Below are 14600 nucleotides of genomic sequence, written 5' to 3'. Positions count from 1 at the left end.
CTTTGTCTTGCTTATTGTTATGAGTGGACCTTATTTTTCTTCTTGAGTGGCTGATTAACATAATATAATTGACCTCTAGTATAAAATTTTCATACACTCGTCGCTGCTGAGTGCGTACGCACAAGTCATATTGGGATGTATCAGCATTTGCTTCTTATCAAAAGTTCTTAGGGAAATGCTAAATAGATATTGATACTAGTGTGTGCTAACTTTGATTGGAACCTAAAATATTCAAGGGGCATCATCAATTCATGAAGGAAAAGTTGAGCAGCTTCAAAACTGATATCTATTGGTACCGTCCATAAAGCTTGTCATAAATATTAAAATATGTAATTAAGAATGAAGTTAGCCAATAGCTTAGTGACATCACAGCATTGTTTACATGTAGTTACCTTTTATATTGAAAATTTTTAAGGGAAAAAAAGCATGATTAGTGGAAGACAAATGCCATCCTACAATGGTCAAAAGGCATGAGTGCGCCTTGCTGACATGCTAATTTGTATAAACCATCAATTTGATTCCAATGGTCTTTCTTGTTAAAGACCCTTTAAGCAGTAATCTACAAATAAATATTTAGACATAGCTTTAGCCTTTAGGGCTTTCATTGGTGACACAAGAAGAGGCCTTTAGGCCTTTTTTCCATTCTGGCTTATTTTTCACTTAGGCCAATCTAAAACAAAAGCAAATAAGTGAAAGGTGGACTGTTAAAGCAAATTTGACGGTTAGGGCCAAGAGAGAGTATGCAAAGGGCACATATTCTTTTTTGGCCTTGGTATACCTAGCACGCTAGCTAAAATATTTATTTTCTTGGATTCAGAGGGTCTAAAAAGATACTGCTTTGAAACCATTATTGAGGATTAAAAGTGTATTTATTATTGGTGTTAAAGTTATTACAGAAAAAAAAAATAAGTATATTAATTAAAAATATTAAAATTAACTTAAATTTAACATATTTTAATCATTAAAACTTTAAATAATTAAACTATTTTTTAAATTACTTTTAATTGTATTTTAAATAATATTTTTCTAAAATATACTCTCTCCATCTATTTTTTATTTTTATTTTTATATGTCACATTTAAATTTTACAGGGTGATTAAAGAAATAATCGAATAGCCTTTTTTATGTAAAAATATATTAGTAATTAATTAAATTATCTTTTATTTTATCTAATTACTCATTGTATAAATATTTATTATATTTAGTAGAGTTGAAAAAAAAGGAAAAAAAATTACTATTTAGTCCTTATATTTTATTTTCGTTACACTATTTAGTCCCTCCATTAAATTTTTTGTCATTCACGCTATTCAAACTATTATTTATTTCCTTTATTTTAATAAAACTAATTAGTTAATTCCTATATTTTGAAAAATATTATTTTTACTTCTCTATTTCAGCAAAACTAATTAGTTGGTTTATGTATTTTAAAAAATATATAATAATTTAAAAATTATATTATTAGATAAAAATAAAAATTTTACTATGTGGAGGCTAAATCTAAATTTACATTTTTTTAAATTTTTAATTCTTTGGATATTATTTTTTTATGTTTTTCTCTGCTGGGAAATAATATTTCTTGATTATTATAAATTTAATGAAATTGATTAATTTTTTTTGTATTGAAAGCTTGTCTTATTTTCATCGGTAGATGAAAACAAAGAGAGAATGAGGGGGAGAAGGGTGTAAGCATAAAGGAGAAAAAATATGAAAAAAAAAAGAAAAATAAAAAAAAAATAAAAGAAAAATAAAGGGAAAAGATTATGGTATTTTAGTTATATATAAAAAAAAGAGGGGTAAATAGTATAATAGTTTGACTATCATTGTCTAATGAAAAGTATAATAAAAAATTGATCGAGAGACTAATTATTTAACGAAAATAAAATACATAGATTAAATAGTATATTTTTTAAAATAAAAAAATTAAATAATTAGTTTCATTAAAATACAGAATTACATAATAATTTATCTAAAAATAATTAATCTTATTAAATTTTTAAATATAATAAATAATTTTAAATGAAAAAAAATAAAATTCGACTAAGAGAATAATTTTTTAACGTCTCAATTGCAATGATTGATTTGAATTTTTAGAAAATCAACAATTTATCTTAGATGGGTTTAATTTTGAAAGAGAAACACTCCAACATGAGTCTTTAATTCATAGATATGATTTGTAATATTGTGTGCTGGACACAACTTAATTGGCATTTCATTTAGAATATGCAGACATAATTAATGTCCTTTGATTTTGTGTATGCAATTGAATGGTTTCACATTCTATGCAACAGCAGCAGTGGCCTTAGCTTTTCATGGACAAAATTTAAAAAGACCAAACATTCATAAAAAGTAGAAAAGCCCTTTCAAAATCCTAATATTAGAAAAAAAAAGTAAGTCCCAATGTCTTTATTAATTTAGTTATTGTCATTTTTCAGAGGATTTTGGCTAAGCCATTTTCAGTCTCTCTCTCTCTCTCCAATCTTTAAATAATATATATCTCACCAATTTTAAAAAAAATACATATATTTTCTATGAATCATTTAAATTCAAATTATTATTGTCATTATAAATACTTAATTTAATAATGGTTGATTGTTAAGCTAAGAGTGAGTTTATATCATGTGCAGTCTTGATTTTTGCCTTGCAGTGGGTAGAAGACATTAAACGCAACTGATGATGTTACTTTTCAGCATATTCGGTATCAGCCAATGGGCTCTTCTCATTTGGTCGGTTGTAATTAGTTAATTAATTAATTTTCAGTTAATCACAGTTGAAACAGTTCATTGGTCTTCCCCTTTTTCAATCAAACGAACAGTGGAAGCCTCAACATTTTTTATTCAATTTTTTAGCTGGTCTAGTGACTTGGTGTTGCTTATGAAAGAAGAATATCTTCTTTTTTAATTCATTTATGAGAAATTGTCGTCACAACTACATGAGTAGCTCGAAAGAGAAAGGCTTGGTAAATTAAGAAAAGCAACAATTTAATAGTTTTAAGTTCAATTTGGGGTTTGATTCAATGCTTCTGGCTTTGCATTTCATAGGCAATATGGCAGTCTTGTTTTAGGTTTTGACCCTAACTTATCAACTTTCATTAAAATAACAACTTTAGTAGTATGTAATGGCATTAATAAAATATCAGAGAGCACTTTTAAATTTTTGATGAAAAATTTTAATGCACCGTATACTCATAAAAATTTAATTATTTAATAAATTATAAAATATGTGTTTCATTTTATTATAAGAGAAAAAATATATATTTCTAAAATTTTATATAGAATTTAATTTTTATATTATAAAGAGAATCCTATTTTTATTAAAGAGGAAGCACGAATTTTATTTTATGTGATCCGCTATGATGAGCCTCTTTTTTGCTTTATAATGAGTGGCAAAGTAAAAATTCGACAGCTCTAGTGGCATAAAAAGTTATCCTCATCCTCACTATTGTATAATGCCCACATAGCTCGACTATAAATTCATGTCCACCCCTTTTCCCTTCTCCTTCAAGTTCACTCCCTTCCTTCCCTTCCTCCTCTTTAATCTCTCTCCCTCAGCTCATTTGTCTCAAATTCTACCCAAACCAAAACATGGGTTTTGTCGTTTGATCTCATAAACCTCCAAAAGTCTTCCATTTCAAACCAAACAAAGTTCCCCCTGTTTCTTGTTCATTTCCCCTGTTTTTTCCCCTACACATTTCTTTTGTGAAAAATGTCCTGCTCAAATTATTGTCAGGGCCTCCAATCATGCCTGGAGCCAGCCCGCCTGCAGGTCGAACCGCGTGTTTTAAGGCTTACATTGGCTCCACCAAAATCCAACATTTCCCGTTGTTCACCCCCAGAAGTCAAATCTTTTGTCCCTCACTCGGATGGTGACTCCAAAAGCACCAACGATAATGTTGACATGGGTGGCTGGAGTTTCCTCCAATCTCTAGACATTAATACCGCTCCAAGCACCAGAGAAACCACTGAGGAAGACAAAATTTATATCCCCCCGAACTTTAAACGCTCTTCTTCGATGCTCAGCGAAAAGAGCCTGCAAATGTGCACTGAAAACTTAGGAAGTGAAACTGGCAACGATGGCGGCGAAAGCAGCGACGAGATGGCTTTACTTTCTTTATCAAATATCAATCACGAGAGCCCACGAGAGAAATCAAAATTTCGAGGATCAAGAAGAATTATGAGTCGAAGCGCTAGCTTTCCACCTCCTTTGACATCGATTAGAGGCTCCACTAGTGTTCAAGTGAGGTCTCACAGAGAAGGCGGGCGTCTAGTTTTGAAAGCAGTAAGCGTGTCTTCTTGCCAGGCTTATTTTCATGCAGAGCGTATCGATGGCCAGCTGAAGCTTCATCTAGTGAAGGACTGCTTCCCTACCCATGACGACACTGAAGAAGAAGAAGATAAAGTAGCAGCAGTAGAAGAAGAATCTGTTGATGAGGCAAGTGAAGGTGAAGAAGATGCAGAAGTAGACAATTGGAAAGCGGAGTTGTCGGAGGAAAATAGTGGAAATGGTGGGGGTGAAATGGAGATGGAGAAATTGCCTACGCCAAGCAGGTGCAAGGAAGGTGGGAGAGGAAGCAAAAGCTTGCTTAATAATTGGAGAACATTTTGGGTGGCTACTTAAATATCTTTCTTCCTCTCTTCTAAGTTCACTATTATTGTATTTAGTTATCTCTATCTCATTTTCTCCAGTGATTATATTTTTGGATTTCAGAAAAAAAATATGCTAATGGTAGTTATTATCGTTACTCCACTAGGACCTTCCCTTCGTCTATGATTTTATCTTTCCCAAAATACCCTTATGCATGATTTGAGCTATTTTATCATTAAGAAGGTTGAGATAAATTAAACTTAATTGTACATATATATAAATATTTTTTTATTAAACATTTTAAAAGAATTATTCAACACAATTAGTAATTCAATTTCGTTAGAGAATACTTTAAAATTATTTAAAAATTCTAAATGAAAAAAGTCTATACATAAACTCTTAAATTGTTTAAAAAGAAATTTAGTTTTGATATATGTAAATTGATCGGAGAATAATTCTGATTATCAATATAAAAAAAAATTAATTCAACTAATTAGTCCAATAACTTAATTATTTATAAATAATATGGGCCATTAATCAGCAAGAATGATAATGCAGCATAAATACCAACTACGATTAGCTGTTTATCATCACTTTCATAGTGAGGGTTTTGGAGCATCTTTTGTATGAAAACAACCTGTGTCCTTGGAAAGTTATGCGCACAAATTAATTGAAACCTCATCATACGAAAGTAGATTTGTAATCATGGATTCCAAATTATTCCTGCTCTTCTCTTTATTAGTTTCCATAAGCTAGAGAACATATAAATATTAGTTTCTTGCATCGCAGCCAGGGTAGAATAATAATAACGAGGTTGAATGAGGCAATTTTCAGTAATTTTAATGCTAGCTCCAACGGCAAACAGATTCCAAGTTGAGTTGTACGACTGGAGTACGTACCAATGCCCGGTAACTATCAAGAATAGGACCCACTAAGGGAGAGCAACATGCAACTGACCTTATTACACATGATCATCCATGTGCTTTCATTTCGCTTTTCTGATATATTCCTAACATCATCATTTTTTTCACCAGTTTTTTTTTTTTTTTTTTAACACAAATATATGCTTTGATTCCCATCTCTTCTCATCATATTTATAGCAACTTACCTTTAAAAATGGAACAAGATAGAACACAGAAAGGTCAACTTTTGATGGTTTAATTTTTGCAAATAACTTTAATTATTCACCGTGTTGATGAGCAGGGAATTGAACAAAAATGGGTAACGTTCCTTAAAAAGAGGAGGGGGAGTGTCCCAGACCCTTCATGGAGTTAGGGCATCCATACGTTTTTAAGGGTCTTTTTTCAGGGTAGTGGGGAGGTTGAGGTTGAGGATTGGATTGGGTTAGGGAGATTTACTTGTCAACAAGCACATACATCATTGTGTCTCTCAAACATCATGTGCTCTGAGAACCTTATAGCTCCTTTAAAGCACATATTCTCTTACCATATCTTCTCCCAAGTAACCCAAAAATCTCCTGGCTATCAGCATGTCCCTACATTTTCTCAACACTTTTTCCTAACTTGTTGCTTAATAATTGAAGATCAATCTTCTCCATATTTATATCCTCTTGTACTCACATGCAAATTAATTATATATACATATTAACATGTATGTATATATATTTATTGATCAATAACGCAGTAGAACACATATTTCAATTTATAAAATGATATCATGCATTGTTTTTTGAAAAAAAAAAAAGAATTTGTCATTATTTGAATGGGGTAATTAATGTATGTGATATGTTACCATCCGCTTTCAATGCATATGTTTATAAGCTGATTCTTAAGATTGTAATATCAGCGTCACTCGCATTTATTTCGGGTACTGCATGTCTGCTTCTTGATCTCTCTACTGGATTTGTCACCATCCTCTAGATCGCATACAATGTTTATTTCTAACAACATTCGTATGTTTTAGCAAAACCACCAAATCTTACCTTCTTCTTTTAGTTAATATATCAAACAGTTAGAAGACAATACAAATTAATCCATATCTGGAAGAATGATGGAACCCAATTGAATTTTCAACTTAATTTGCATGAGTACAGGGCAGAGGTAGACGAATTGTAATCTATAATAGCCAAAACTTTTATTAAGAAATAATTAGTATTGGCTTCAAACTTGGTTTATGGATGAACATGGAAATGTACATGAGTATTTGGTTGGCACATAGCTAGACTTGAATATTCATTCTCTTCAGTCGTTCACCATAACTTTCTCTGGTCAAAAACATATATAATGAGACCCCATGCAACTTGGTACGATAACCATTATACTCTGTCTCATGTGGTCATCATCGACTCGCATAATTTTACTACTAAGATAGATAAATAAAAAGTGGAAACCTAGTTCTTGTTGGATATATCATCTGTATCCCCCTCCCAAACAAAAAAAAAAAAGAAAAAGTCATTCTCTTTGAAAACAGTGGAACCCCACCACTATGACCGCCCAACCCTGGACACAAAATGAAACCGTAAAATCCTACAAAGCGACAAGTGAAAGGAAAAAAAACAAAAAAAAGTATTCTTCTTTTAATTATAACTCAGAATAAAAACAATATGATGTTGTCCATTAATTATGAAACTTATTCAGCACACTCTTATTAGGTTAAAAATTCAAATCTTATTAATATTATTCTATTTATAAACTTTATTAATTTGTGATGATGATAATGATAAAATATTAAAAAATTAATTATTAATTTATGATCTAATAATAAATTATCATATAATTTGATTGGTCTCAAATTATTTCATATATTTAATAAATATTTTTATTATATTTTTATATTTTTTATTCCTTTTATTATAAAATATTTGTTACAAAATTTGAAAGACAAAAAGTGTAATCTACATAAAAAGTTATAAAAATAAAATATAAAAATTTAACTTATTTATAATTTATATATATTATTTTTTTATGTTAATAATTTAATATTATTTTTATTTTACTTTTCTAAGATTAATTAATACTTATTATTATTATCACTATGATCAACTTATGACTATATAATTGAAATGGACAAGCAAACAGAAAATATTTTACTATTGTAAAAATTGAATATGAATGCTTTTTGTAACAACTTGATTTTTTTTATATATAAAATATTTTTAATTATACCATTAATTTATTACTTTTTTATTCATGGTGTTAAATTAGTATTTTTATAATAATAATAATATTTTTTATTTTATAAATATTATTTTACATGTATTATTATTACCATTATTATTTTACATTGTTATTTGTAATATTATCATTATCAAAATCAATTAGAGTTATTTAAGATTAAATTATATTATATGTAAAAATAATTAAATTTCTTTAGAGTATTATTATTATTGTTATCAAAGTTTTTTTTTAGTTTAAATATAATAAAAAAATTTTAGACCTATTTGAATATACATAAAAAATTTAAAGACTAAAAGGGTAATTAAAAGTCAAAAAAAAAAAAAAAACCAAAATTTTTCTCAGCAGCTCTTCCTTCCCCTTCCTTTTCCCTCTTCCCGTTTACCTTTCAAAATTTTAAAAGGATTATGACATCACCTTAGGTAAGCATGATACAATAAAGAAATTATTAATTAATTATAGCATTTGAGATAAAAATAAATAGAGATAATGACAATTAAAATGAGAAAAATATTGTCTTCTTCTTCATACATCTATGCCTGTAACACCCTAAAATTTAAATTTATTATTTTATGAGTAAATAATAATATTTTAAATTATTTAAATTTTAAGAAATTATTTGAAATTTTTCGAATTTTCGAAATCGAGTTTGATTTCCTAAAAATATAAAACTTTGATGATTTTTAAAAATTAATTTAAAGACCACGTGACAAAACTAAAAATATATTTGGACTCTACGAATTTTTTCGAGTTTTCTAGAATTTTTTTTGGAATTTTTGGCCCTCGTTTTCGGTTTCAAGGCAGAGTAAAATTTTAAAATTTTATATTCTGAATCAGACCGGTCGAATCAGACCGGACCGGTCGAATCGGACTAACCTTTTCTTTTCTTTTTCTTCTTCTTCCCTTCCTCGCTCGTCCCATCCCTCTTCCTCTCTCTCCTGTTTTCTCTCTCCTCCTCTTCTCCAGGCGGCGCCGCCGCCACCCAGCCTTCCCCATCTCGCCGGCGCACCTCCCCAATGCCTTCCCACGGCCGGCCGACGCTTTAGGCGGCCGAAAAACGCACGCGAAGACCCACCTGCGGGCGCACCGCTTTAGCTTCCCGGCCAAAATCCTGTCGATCCGACCACCAATTAGGCCGGGTCTTGTGTCAAACACCATCTATACCTCGAGAGCTTTCCATAGACAACAAAAACACCAAAATCCATCGAGCGGTTTGCCCAATTTTTGTCCGAGAAATTTTAGCCCATTTCGACTTTGGGGCAAGATTTCGCGCAAACCATGAACCTCACGAGAAAACCGAAAGTACCAGAGCGCTCCACTCATCGAGAGCTTCGCGGCAATATAAATTTCGAAATTTTTCGATACAGTTTTTCAGTAGGTCCCACGAAACTTCGTAGTGTTTTTCCGAGTATTAAATGAGCTTAGAAAATTTCGTAAAAATTATATACTAACCCCCGTGTTGTGGGCTTCATGTAGGTACCTTCAATTCACGAAAAATTCGACGGTTGCCCGGGTCTGTGAAATTCCGGCCAGACAGACCAGCTATCGAAAAAAGTCTTAAAATTGGATAGAGATTTTGGCTACCCCACCATTATCAGACGTCTCGAGCGCGTCCCCAGAGTCAGAATTGACATAGGTAAACCCGAACCTCACTTTTTCGTAATTTTTTAGTGCTTGAATTGGATTAAAAAATTCATAAAATATTCGTAGTAGCTCAGAAAATCATAATTCCTTTTGCATTAGCTTAGTAATGATGCTAAGGACCGTGGGACAAAGTTTTAGAATTTTTAGAACTCATTTGGGTTGTTTTTATAAGAGGGTTAAATTATGAGGACTAAACTGTAATTTTATATGTTATGATTGATGACTGTTTGGATGGGCCCAGGAGGGGCTGTGTGATGTGATTGAGTTGTGGATATATGTTTTGTGGATATGGAAGTGTGTTTTAAGCTTTTTTGCAGGTTGGGTAGGTCCTCGGTATATAGTTTGTGATGTGGTGTTGGCTATGGACAGGACGGGCAGACACGGCTTGAGATCTTCGCTGGGACCCGATCCTTCGGGGTAGACATGGCTTGAGTTCTTCACTGGGACCCCGATTTGGTTTATTAAGCGAAAGTCCAAGCTTGAGTTCTTCGCTGGCACAGTTTGGATTAAGAGGCTGTATAGGGGATCAGCTCCCATATATGTATTGTTTGACATTATCGGGTATGTGAGTGCTCCAAATTACCTTTTTGCTGTTATGATATGAAAATATTGACGATGTTAGCTTTAGATAGCTATAGAGATTATGGTTAAAATTGATATTTTACTCTCTGAGTTGAACGCTCACTCCTGTTCATTATTTTTCCAGGCTACAGGAGGATATTTGTTGTGGTTAACCTGCTTTTCTTCTTCGCAGGTCGTTAATTAATATTAGTATAATTCTATTAACTCCTAGAATTTTCGCATGTGTTAGAAATATTTATTTGATTTGGGTTTGTAATATAATTACCATGTTGGACCTGTAAACTTATTATATGCATATATGTTGGGCTGAATGAGGGAGCTGAGCTCCCATTTATTTTTGTGATATTTGAGTATGTGGAGGGTGAGCTAAGCTCCCCAATTGATTATATATTGTGTTTACAGGTCGGGTGAGTCAAAAATTCCCCGTTGAAAGGTCCATTTTATGGTCGGACTCTGTCCGGTTAAATTCTTGAAATTAGGCCCAAATGGGCCTTAGAGTTGGGTCGAGGAATAGTTAGGCTGGCCCAGGTCCTAGTGCTGGTCTGGCCCATAGGTTGGGTCGTGACAAATGTGGTATCAGAGCTTAGGCTCCAGATTCATAGGGAAAAATTGTAACACCCCTCACCCAACTACAGTGTAGCCGAGCAAAGTGTGCTACATTCGGTGCCGGAGCACCCTATCTTATCTTACTTTATTCCTTTCATATTTTGATCTCGTTATATTTTAATATTAATTATTCTTCGATGGAGAAACCAGCAGAGTTTCCCCTATTTTATTACCAGTTGACGTATTTTACTATTTACCTGTTTGAAAATTTCAATAATATTTCCAAAATAAAATCTTATCCATGCTAATCATAATTATCTCATCAATCATTCTCATAATTTTCTCATAATTCACATCTCATTCATATAACTCAATTTCATAATCATTTCCATACATTTCCATTTGTACTCAATTCATATGTAAACATTCTCAATTTACATGAGCAAAATTTTCAAATTTCCTTAATTTACATAATTTACAAAATAATTACAAAATTTCATAATTTACATGATATACAAATTAATTACAATTTGCTAATTTATATTACAATATAAGAAATAATTAACATACACAAAATACATGATATGCTTAATGTGAGCCCTATCTACATGCATTGCTGAGGAGGTGACAACCTTTGACACTCTGCAGATCTGAACTCTCAAAATTTCCAGTCAAACGTCCAGTGGGTTCTAGCTTCAGTACCTGCGCGAGGAAACAATTCCATCGCGCTAAGCATTGCTGCTTAGTGGTGCAATAATATAACAAGGAAATAATATACAAATAAAGATAGAAATAAAACATCATTCAAATAATTAAGATCTATTTATACTTCACATGCGGTTTCTAAAATTTAATATGTTTTATCCTAATTTAGTCTTCTTTGGAAGCGTTTATTTCGCCAATGTACAGTAATAATGTACAAGAAAAAAAATGATCTGAAAATAATAAATTTATGCTTATATTATTATATAAGTCTCATTTGCAATATTTATTTATTTTATAATTTTCTTTGCTAATCTTTTAGCATTTTCCCAATACTTGCTAGGTTGTCTCAGATTATCTCATAATAAGTAAATTTTAATATCTGTCCAGTTCATTTCGATTCTTTCTAATAAATAACTATTCTAATTTATTTTAAGTCATCTTACTCATTTCTTTTATTTCATATCTAATATTTTTAATTGCTAATATTCTTAACTTATTTCAATAAATTTCACTGCCCAAGTAACCTATGACAGGCTGACTAAACTGGACAACGGGTCGTTGGCACTGGACACCTCGGTGCCTCGGGCCGTCATACCATGGGACGCAGAACGTCAACCATGTATGCAGTCAGTATGACTAAAAAGCCATGATATCACATAATCGGGCATAAAAGCCATGCATACGGGCATAAAAGCCATGAATACGGGCATAAAGCCTTTTGCAGTACTGCTAAAATAATACCCTATTAGCATGCCAATCTATCCAATCTGACACACGTGTCTAGGCAATACAAGGGCACATAATATCATTAAATATTAATATATTGTGTTTTATGAATTCATTATTTTATGAGAAATTTCAATTATAATTCATACATTCATTTGATCATTTATATGATCACAATTCACATCAATTATTCTTTTATACCATTGTACTCAAAATACTTCTCCTTTCTATAATAATGAGAACTAATGTCTCATTCATACATTAATATAGTTCATTTATTCATTCATTATGTTATTCATATTGATCACAATTCTAAACAATGGTTCACATGTACCATTGTATTCAAAACATTTTCCTTTCTCATTTATACATTTAAGAATCTACTTATGTAGTCACAATTTTATATTTCAAGTTGAGATATTAATATTTTATGAATTCCATTTGTGATGGGCATATAAGCCCTAACTATCTATTCACATCAATTAGGTGACTTATTTTTCATGTTTCAAGTAATCCATGAATATTTCATGGATTTCAAATTTATGGTCTTAATTTCCTTTTAACAATTTTGACTAAGATACATAGTCCACATTTGTCATACAATTCTAAGCATTTAAGCTTAGAATTGGTTCTAGGTCTTCATCTTAGTTTGTTACTCATTTTGATTACTATTCACCTTACTAGTCAACCAAAATGTTGACTTTTTCATACTTAAGGGATATGTTAATTCTAATTACACCAAGATCCCACATTTTGAGTTTTACATTTGCTAGTATTAATTGCCAATTGCAATTTAAATTCCCCTAGATGCATTTCTAATTTCAAATTTTGAATTTCAAGTTTTGGTGTCACTATTCACCTCATTGGTCAACAAAAATGTTGACTTTTGGATAGAAAATAGGTGTATTGGTTTTAATACTCCAAACATACCACATTTTGTATTTAAAACTTATTGGAATTGATTGCCATTACCATTTCTATGCTTAAAACCAAAAGGGCAGAATTTTCAGTTTTTGAAGCCTAACTTTACTGTTCCATTAAGCCCTGTTGCAGTGGGAATTTGAGGAAATGGTAAACATGAAAGTTGTTCCTTATTTTGTCTAGTTGAATTTCCTTTTTTGAATCACTCCATTTGAAGTTTTGTAGCTCTAGATATGGTCCAAAAACCATAGCTGGCCGGATTGCCAAAACTGCAGAATTACCAAATCTACAGTACCATGAACAGTGACTGCCACTGCCTTGTTGGATAGGTTCTGGTCATAATTTGGGGTAGGTTTCTTCATGAAAGTTGTTTGTCTATGTCTTATCTTGTTGCTGTAAATATTTCAGGTCAATTGACCATTTCTACAGTGAGTTATGGCCAAACTGTTCATTTGGGCATTCTGCAGAATTGGCTTACAGGGTACCCAGATTGGGGCCAACTTTTGGTCCACTTGCTTTGGTCTTTTGGGCATGGTTTCTTCAGCAAAAATGTGCCATTATAAGTCTAGTTTCATGTCCAATTGGCCAAACACCAATTGGACCTACACAGCCAAAGATATGACAGTCCAAACAGGCTGGACTCACAGCCTCATTTCTGCTGTCTTTAGGCAGCCTACCAAAACTCTTTGTAACCCTCTAATGCACTTCAAATTATGGTCAACTTACCTCAAATGGTCACTAATTGACCATTAAAATGTTCTTTCAACATCACATACACAAAGTCCAAATTTCTCTCTAAAACCCTAATTCTCAAATAACCATTAATGCATATACATCAATTCAACATACTTAATGATGTTTATGTCTCATACTTTGATTTCCTAAAAATATAAAACTTTGATGATTTTTAAAAATTAATTTAAAGACCATGTGACAAAACTAAAAATATATTTGGACTCTACGAAATTTTTCGAGTTTTCTAGAATTTTTTTGTAATTTTTGGCCCTCGTTTTCGGTTTCAAGGCTGAGTAAAAATTTAAAATTTTATATCCCGAATCAGACCGGCTGAATCAGACTGGACAGGTCGAATCGGACCAGCCTTTTCTTTTCTTTTTCTTCTTCTTCCCTTCCCCGCGCGTCCCATCCCTCTTCCTCTCTCTCCCGTTTTCTCTCTCCTCCCTCTTCCCCAGGCCGCATCGCTGCCACCCAGCCTTCCCCATCTCGTCGGCGCACCGCCCCAATGCCTTCCCATGGCCAGCCGACGCTCCAGGAGGCTGGAAAACGCACGCGAAGACCCACCTGCAGGCGCACCGCTTTAGCTTCCCAGCCAAAATTCGGCCGATCCGGCCACCAATTAGGCCGGGTCTTGTGTCAAACACCATCTATACCTCGAGAGCTTTCCATAGACACCAAAAACACCAAAATCCATCTAGCGGTTTGCCCAATTTTTGTCCGGAAAATTTTAGCCCATTTCGAATTTTGGGCTAGATTTCTCGCAAACCGTAAACCTCACGAGAAAACCGAGAGTATCAGAGCGCTCCACTCATCGAGAGCTTCGCGGCAATATAAATTTCGAAATTTTTTGATACAGTTTTTCGGTGGGTCCCATGAAAGTTCATAATGTTTTTCCAAGTATTAAATGAGCTTAGAAAATTTCGTAAAAATTATATACTAACCCCCGTGTTGTGGGCTTCATGTAGGTAACTTCAATTCACGGAAATTCAACGGTTGCCCGGGTTTGTGAAATTCCGGCCAGACAGA

The 14600-nt window shown here is 32.4% G+C and overlaps 1 protein-coding gene across 1 annotated transcript; it reads left to right on the top strand.

The window, feature by feature from the left end:
* Positions 1–3366: 3366 nt before the first annotated feature.
* LOC110645132 (protein FANTASTIC FOUR 3) lies at positions 3367–4743 on the top strand. Its single transcript, XM_021798175.2, has one exon. It carries the CDS (start codon positions 3703–3705, stop codon positions 4612–4614), a length of 912 nt encoding a protein of 303 aa, XP_021653867.2. The 5' UTR covers positions 3367–3702; the 3' UTR covers positions 4615–4743.
* Positions 4744–14600: the final 9857 nt, after the last annotated feature.

This window comes from Hevea brasiliensis, chromosome 9, assembly GCF_030052815.1.
Source record: "Hevea brasiliensis isolate MT/VB/25A 57/8 chromosome 9, ASM3005281v1, whole genome shotgun sequence".
Lineage (NCBI taxonomy): Eukaryota > Viridiplantae > Streptophyta > Magnoliopsida > Malpighiales > Euphorbiaceae > Hevea > Hevea brasiliensis.
Note: the sequence above shows the minus strand (reverse complement) of the source record. Positions and strands in the feature narration are given on the sequence as shown.

Bases quoted from the DNA above. Each gene is read 5' to 3' on its own strand.
- LOC110645132 (XM_021798175.2), top strand. From the start codon at position 3,703: ATGTCCTGCTCAAATTATTGTCAGGGCCTCCAATCATGCCTGGAGCCA.